General features: G+C 42.7%; 1 protein-coding gene across 2 annotated transcripts in view; it reads right to left on the bottom strand.

Moving 5' to 3' along the window:
• Positions 1-1,917: 1,917 nt before the first annotated feature.
• Positions 1,918-7,938, bottom strand: part of Ddx50 (DExD-box helicase 50) — a 37,822-nt gene continuing 31,801 nt past the window's right edge. For both annotated transcript variants that reach the window (XM_004657881.3, XM_045137486.1), the window contains 3 exons: positions 7,519-7,653; positions 4,420-4,464; positions 1,918-2,415 (listed from right to left, as the gene is read on the bottom strand). In XM_004657881.3, the coding sequence (XP_004657938.1) occupies positions 2,137-2,415; positions 4,420-4,464; positions 7,519-7,653 (459 nt within the window). In that variant the 3' untranslated portion in view covers positions 1,918-2,136. The remainder of the gene's footprint in view (positions 2,416-4,419; positions 4,465-7,518; positions 7,654-7,938) is intronic.

Raw genomic sequence — 7,938 nt, 5'->3', positions numbered from 1 at the left:
AGCGCCTTAACTAGTGAGCCTCTCCCCAGCCTAGTTTTGTATTCTTGAACTCTGGCCAGATTCTCTCCACCTCTACCTGATAAATGGTCTGCCTTTTTGCTTTTTGTTACAGGGTCTCCTGTCTACTTAGGCTGACCTCAGATTCACTGTTACCAGAAGCTGACCCAAAAGTCCTGATCCTTCTCCCTCCATCTCCCAAGTGTTGGAATTATAGAAGTGAGCCGCCACCACCAGTGTTTAGCTGCTTTTATATGGTGTCTTTCAGTGCAGAAAGGTCTGGTCGTTTATCCTAATGCGCAGTGAACATCTCTGAGCATTCTTCCTAGCAGACAACCAAGCTCTGTTTTCAAGACGTTTCCTTGACTGCTGGAAGGGACAGAAAAGTGTCATTTATTTAGAAGGCACATCCAGCACCTAACTGGGCCTGAAACCAGTAATGGACTCCTTGTGATAAGTTATTCTAAATTGGACAATACACTAACTACTTAAAGCAGTTAATGGAAGATGTCCCATTGAGTGATCAATGATATAGTGTTGCTTCTATTAAAAAAAAAGAATGATCCAAGCAGGTGTGGTAGTTCAAACCTTTAATCCTAGCCCTCAGGAGGCAGAAGTATGTGGATCTTTGTGTAAAGCCACCCTGAGACTACACTGTGAATTCCAGGTCAGTCTGGGCTAGGGAGTGAGACCCTACCTTGAAAACTCAAATAAAATAAAAACTTGTGATCCGCAGCTGAGGATGTGGCTCAGCAATAAGACCTACTTATAGTTCACCACTTAGATCATGGTGTTTGATTGCCTATCTGTTTGAGTGCCTTTCCCCTGGATTTCTTTGTTTTTGTTTGTTTGTTTGTTTGTTTTCCAGGTAGGGTCTTGCTGTAGCCCAGGCTGACCTGGAGTACACTATGTAGTCTCACAGGCCCTCAAACTCAAGCTCTGATTCCAGAGTGCTGGGATTAAAGGTATGCACCACCACACCTCTGCTTTTTTTCCCTCTTCACCTGAATTCATGAGCTAGGTGTCCATGTTCCGAGCTTGTCAATCACTGCACTTAGTCGTTGTCATGGACTAGATTCTGGGCTCCTGAGGCCAGAGGCTTACAACAGACAACCTGGGATGTTGAGGACCTGACAATGAGCTGGTACTCTTACAACTTAGTAAGAACAGGAGTAAATTTAGAGCGCCAAGTTACATCAGCGCAGAACCATTGTGCCTGTGTCTGGATCCAGTCCCTGTCCCTCCGTGCAGCATTGCAAGCCCGCCCCTCCAGGCTCACCTGGAATGTGATCTGGGAAATCCACCCTTGCAGCTTCCTCATATTGATTCAGTTGCTCACTCACCCATGTACCCTGGGGTAGTGTCAGTGTCCCCTTTGTCCTCAGACCCATTTCTTTTCTTTCTTTTTTTTTCTGAGGTAGGGTCTCCTTCTAGCCCAGGCTGACTGAAATTCACTTTGTAGTCTCTGAGTGGCCTCGAACTCAGGTGATCCTCTTACCTGTGCCTCCTGTGTGCTGGGATTCAGGGCGTGCACCACCACAGCCCACCACACCCGGCTCTCAATCCATCACTCCTTCACTCTGATGGAAAAGCCCATGTAATTGTGAAGATGTGTGGTACTGCTGCCTCTGCCCTTATTCACTCAGGCAATTTCCCACTGTTCATTGACGTTTTGAGATCCGGTGTCTTTTTTCTGTATATAGCAAAAATAACCTTTGTCCCCAGAAGGCCTTCTAACACACCCAATTGTCTTCTCTCCAGTTGTTCCCTTCAGATTTCAAATTCAGCCAACTGTTACGGACCTTCAGTCCCCTGCCCCTCTATACTGTATTCACTTCTATCCCCAGGTAGCGTAGACTGCACAGACGTGCCTCTCTCTCTCATAATTTTTTTTTAAAAGAGAAAATTCTTAAAACATAGTGAAAAGAGAATAAAAGGAGGGTTTTTTTTATTCAAAGGTATAGCTGAATAAGTAGATTTGTTTACAACCATTCTTGGAAATACTTTTTAAAAAAATACAACCAACTTCTTTGCAAATTACAGACACATACTTCAACTGTGGCGACCAATTTATGGTGGATAATGTACATGATTAGGCAGAAATGGGCAAGCTCACACTGGTATGTAACGATCGAATGCTTAGTCAAAACTCCGCTTGTGGCCCCCACTTCTTGGTCGGTTTCTGTTGGCACTTCTTCTTCTACCATCTTGCCGGCTTCCTGACCGGCTCCCCTGCCGACTTTGTCTACCAGATCGGCCACCAGATCGACCACCAGATCGGCCCGAGCGGCCTGACCTGCCACTTGACCAGCCACTCCTCTGTCTGGAATTAGCAGATGTGTTCCCATCGTAATATTCTTCAATTTCAGGTAATTTGGCTGGTACTGAGAGTATCCAGTCTGAATCATGCCATTCTGCCTATTAAGAAGATTTACAACATTAATATAAATGAAAAATAGAAAAATATAAACAAACAAATGAGGAAAATCCTTTTTCACAAAACTGTATCTATTAGCTAAGGCCATTCATCCCTTCAAGTATCTGAAACAAACATGAAAACCACAAAAGAAGGAAAACAAAAACATGTTCAAGTTTTTTCTTTGTTTGTTTTTTAGGGTAGGGTCTCACTCTAGCCCAGGCTGACCTGGGACTCTAGTTCTAGGCTGGCCTTGAACTCACAGCAATCCTCCTACTTTTGCCTCCAAAGTGCTAGAATTAAAGGCGTGCACCACCACACCTTGCAAAAAAAAAAAAAAATGTTCAAGATTTGTTTCAGTAGAATTCTGAGACCCATTTCAACATTCATGAATATATACAGCAATATATCGATCTCCTCAGCACAAAAGGGCCCACTACTAAGCTCTGAAGTACTCTGAGCAGACACCTCAACAGATCCAAAAGTCAAGTCAGCCATGGTGATCAACAGCTGTAATCCTAAAGCAGGAGGATCCCAAGTTTAAGACTTGCTGAGGGCTGAGGCTAAGTTCACAGTCAATCTAAGCAATTTAGTGAAACTTTGTCTCAACCAAACATAAAGAGGCCATATAAGATATATATATATATATATGAATGATATGTTTGGGGAATACAGTGCAGCAGTACAGCACTTGCCTACCATGCATCAAGTCCTAGGTTTAATCCCCAGTAAATAGATGTATACAATAGTTTATGATTTTTGAAATATATTTCTTTTTTATTTATTTGAGACAGAGTATGTGAATGCCAGTGTCTCCAGCTGCTGCACATGTGCCATCTTGTGCATCTGGATTACATGGGTCCTGGAGAATCAAACCTGGGTCCTTTGGTTTTACAGGCAAGTGCCTTTAACTGCTGAACCACCCCCCCCCCCCCGGCCCTGATATTCTCTCTCTTTTTTTTTGGTTTTTCAAGGTAGGGTCTCACTCTATCTCAGGCTGATGTGGAATTCGCTCTACATTCTCAGGGTGGCCTCAAACTCAGTGATCCTCCTACCTCTGCCTCCCAAGTGCTGGGATTAAAGGCGTGTGCCACCACACCCGGCTAATATTCTCTTTTTTTTTGAGGCAGGATCTCACTGTAGCCCAGGCTGACCAGGAATTCACAAATAGTCTCAGGCTGGCCCTGAATTCACAGCAATCCTCCCACCTCCACCTCCCAACTGCTGGGATTAAAAGTGTGTGTACTACTTTGCCTAGGTATTTTATGAAATTTTTATAGACTAAAAATAGTATAAAGTTGGCATGGTGGTGCACACCTTTAATCCAAGCACTAGGAAGGTTGAGGTATGAGGATCCTAGTGAATTTGAGACCAGCCTGGGGCTAGCTTGAGCTACAGTGAGAATCACCATGCAAAAAAGAAAAGGCCCTGGGCTGAGGATATGGCTTAGTGGCTAAGGCATGTGCCTGTGAAGCCAACGAACCCAGGATTGATTCCCCAGGACCCATGTAAGCCAGATGCACAATCTCTTTCTATATGCCTCTTCCTCTCTGTCAAATAATAAACAATTTAAAAAAACCTAAAAAATAAAGAAGCCAGGTTTAGTGGCATCTGCCTTTAATCCCAGCACTAGGGAGGCTGAGTTGGAAGGATCACTGTGAGTTTGAGGCCACTCTGAGACTACACAGTGAATTCCAGGTTATCCTGGGCTAGAGTGAGACCCTACCCTGAAAAACAAAAACAAACAAAAAAAAGGGGGGGCTGCAGAAATGGCTTAGCGTGAAGCCTAAGGATCCCAGTTTGAGGCTCAATTTCCCCATGACCCACATAAGCCAGATGCACAAGGTGGCGGATGCATCTGAAGTTTGTTTGCAGTGGCTGGAGGCCCTGGTGTGCCCATTCTCACATTCTCTCTCTGCCGCCTCCTCTCTCTATCACTCTCAAATAAGTAAATAAAAATAAACAAAACAAAAAAGGCAGGATTAAAAAAAAACTTTTTAAGATACCTGTAACCTTTCCGACTCAGTTGTGGGGACATCAAAGCAAACACCCTAAAAGCAAAATAAAAAGAGGTTGATTTACATGCATGAATTAATTTTTCTAATGAATTAAAACATTAAATATCTAATTTATTTTCTGTAATTTTTTATGAGACAGAATTGGCATGCCAGAGCCTCCAGCCACTATAATTGAATTCCAAATGTGTGCGCCCTCTTGTGCATATGTGTGACTGGCTTACATGGGACCTGGAGAGTTACACATGGGTTCTTAAGCTTTGCAGGCAAGTGCCTTAACCGCTAAGCCGTCTCTCCAGCATAAACATATTTTTTTTAAAGTATTGTATTCCATCATTGTTTACATGATCAAAATAGATGATAAGTAACAATATGTGACATATGGTGCTTTTTTAGTGTATTTTCCTTCTGTCTTTTTTTTGAGGGGAGGGAGAAACATGGTCTTAGGTAGTACAAGGTAGTCTCAAACTCACTATTTATGGAATAATGACTTTCAACTGTTGAATCTTCTTTGCCTGCCTCCCAAGTGCTGAGATGCCAAGCTCTGGCACTACGCCTAGTTTGTGTCATGTTAGAGCTTGAACCCAGGGATTCATGCATGAGAGGCTAGCATTCTACCAACTATATCCCCAGCCATGTTTATGTATTTTCTAGGCTACAACTAAGTAAGTATAAAAACTAAGAAAATAGCCAGATGTGGTGGTGCATGCCTTTAATCCCAGCAATCGGGAGGCCAAGGTTAGAGGAGCACTGTGAGTTAGACACCAGCCTGAGACTACACAGTAACTTCCAAGTCAGCTTGGGCTAGACAGGGTGAGACCCTATCTTTGGGGGGCAGGGGTGAGAACTACTAATAAATTTTAAAACTAAAATTTTGGTAAATGTCTAAACTTCTCACATTCTTCCTTCAATCTTTGTTAAGGATAATTTTAAACCTTGAGAGAGAGGACTATTTCCAACAATCTAGTTAATAAATTTTAAGCTAAAATGAACTTGGGTAGTTAAGTTAGACTATAAAAAGCCCAAAAAGTTAAATTTATCTTTTTATTTTTTGCTTTTTGAGGCATGGTCTCACTCTAGCCTAGGCTGACCTAAAATTTGCTCTGTAGTCTCAAGGTGGCCTCAAATCACAGCACTCCTACTTCTGCCTCCTGGGTGCAATAAAGATGTGTGCCAACATGCCCAGCTCTGTTTTTTAAATGTTTTTATTTATTTATATGCAGAGAATGAAAGAATTGGTACACCAGAGCCTCTTACTGCTGCAAATGAACACTAAATGCACATGGCACATTTTTTTAAATTTTGTTCATTTTTTTTTAATTTTTTTTTTAAATTTATTTATTTGAGAGCGACAGACACAGAGAGAAAGGCAGATAGAGGGAGAGAGAGAATGGGTGCGCCAGGGCTTCCAGCCTCTGCAAATGAACTCCAGATGCATGTGCCCCCTTGTGCATCTGGCTAACGTGGGACCTGGGGAACCGAGCCTCGAACCAGGGTCCTTAGGCTTCACAGGCAAGCACTTAACTGCTAAGCCATCTCTCCAGCCCAATTTTGTTCATTTTTATTTATTTATTTGAGAGTGACAGAGAAAAAAATGGGCGCAGCAGGGCCTCCAGCCACCGCAAACTAACTCCAGAGGCATGCACCTCCTTGTGCATCTGGCTAATGTGGGTCTTGGGGAATGGAGCCTTGAACCGGGGTCCTCAGGTTTTACAGGCAAGTGCTTAACCACTAAGCCATCTCTGCAGCCCACATATGACATTTTTGTGCATACCTCAGTAAGCAGGCTGTTATCTAGTGCTTTTAATCACTAAGCCATTTCCCAGCCCACAAAAACTTATTTAATTCATGTTATTGTCATTAACAATCAAGGCATATTAAGCCAATTAAAAAAAAAAAAAAAAGAAGAAGCCAGGCGTGGTGGCGCATGCCTTTAACCTCAGCACTTGGGAGGTAGAGGTAGGAGGATCGCCGTGATTTCGAAGCCACCCTGAGAATACAAAATGAATTACAGGTCAGCCGGGGCCAGAGTGAGACCCTACCTCAAAAAGCCAAAATAAATAAATAAATAAAATAAAAATAGTGAGGGCTGGAGAGATGGCTCAGCAGTTAAGACTTTTGTCTGCAAACCCTAACGACCCAGGTTCAATTTCCCCAGTATGCTCAAGATGGCACATATATCTGGAGTTCATTTGTAGTAGCTAGAGGCCCTGATGTACCTCTTTCTTTCTTTCTCTCACCTCTATCTCAAATAAATAAATAAAATACTTAAAAAAAACAAAAAAACAGTGAGCCAGGCATGGTGATTCACCCTTTAATCCCAGCACTGTAGAGGCAGAGGTGGGAAGATAATGACTACAGGGTGAGTTCCAGATTAGCCTGCGCTAGAATGAGACCCCACCTTACCCCTCTCCTGCCTTGTGTACAAACAAGTAAACAAACAATAGTGTATTCTCCAAAGTATAGAGTGGTTTAATGATTGCAAGCATGGATTACTTAGTCTTAGAAAACACAAACACAACCACTCATGCTATGTGGACCACGACAGAAGATCAACTTAAGTTTCTGCAGAGGTGGTAGTGCATGCCTTTAATCCCAGTACGGGGGGCCGGAGGGGGGGGAGGAGGACCAATGTGAGTTTGAGGCCACGGAGACTACATAATGAATTCTAGGTCAGCCTGGGCTACAGCAAGAGCCCACCTCAAAAGGACAGAAGGAAGGAGGGAAGGGAAGAAAGGTAGGTAGGTAAGTTTCAGGTGTGTTGTGATACACCTGCAATCCCAACATTCATGTTGCTAAAGCAGGAAGGTAACAAGGTCAAGGCCATCCTGGGCTACATGAGATACTATCTTGGGTATTAAGAACTTGGGCATTAAGAAACAGAGAATTTCTTAAAGTTCTGAAGGAATGGGTCTTTTATATAATCCCTCAAAATTTTCAGTGGAACCAAACCAAGACACAGACAAGCATTATATCAGACAGTCTTCGTCATCCCACTAGGCTTTAGAAAAAAGAAGGAACAAGATCTGGCTGTCTTTATAAACATTTATAGTAGCTGATTTGAAAGCTTAATGTTTTAGAAAAACCTACCATATTTCCTTTCAGGAGGCACATTCTGGTTATGTGAGACACAGCATTACTACTCAGTTTTTTGTTAATTTCTTTCCACGCACAGCTGACATCTTGTATTTCTTCTGGGCTTTCCAGAGTCATGGTCACAAATCCCTTAAGGAATAAAAGTCACATCATGTTTATGAAAAATTAGATGCAGGACACTGAAATTCTCACAATATGGCCCTTCCTGACGTAGCTGCACAGTTCTGTATATATAATTTTTTATTTATTTGAGAGAGAAGGAGGGAGGGAGGGAAAAAGAGAAAGAATGGATGCACCAGGGCCTACAGCCACTGCAAATGAACTCCAGATGCATGCGCCACTTTGTGCATCTGGTTTATGTGGGTCCTGGGGAATCAAACCAAGTTCCTTTGGCTTTGCAGGAAAACACCTTAA

Source organism: Jaculus jaculus, chromosome 18 (assembly GCF_020740685.1).
Source record: "Jaculus jaculus isolate mJacJac1 chromosome 18, mJacJac1.mat.Y.cur, whole genome shotgun sequence".
Classification (NCBI taxonomy): domain Eukaryota; kingdom Metazoa; phylum Chordata; class Mammalia; order Rodentia; family Dipodidae; genus Jaculus; species Jaculus jaculus.
This window is presented reverse-complemented; position numbering and strand designations above follow the sequence as displayed.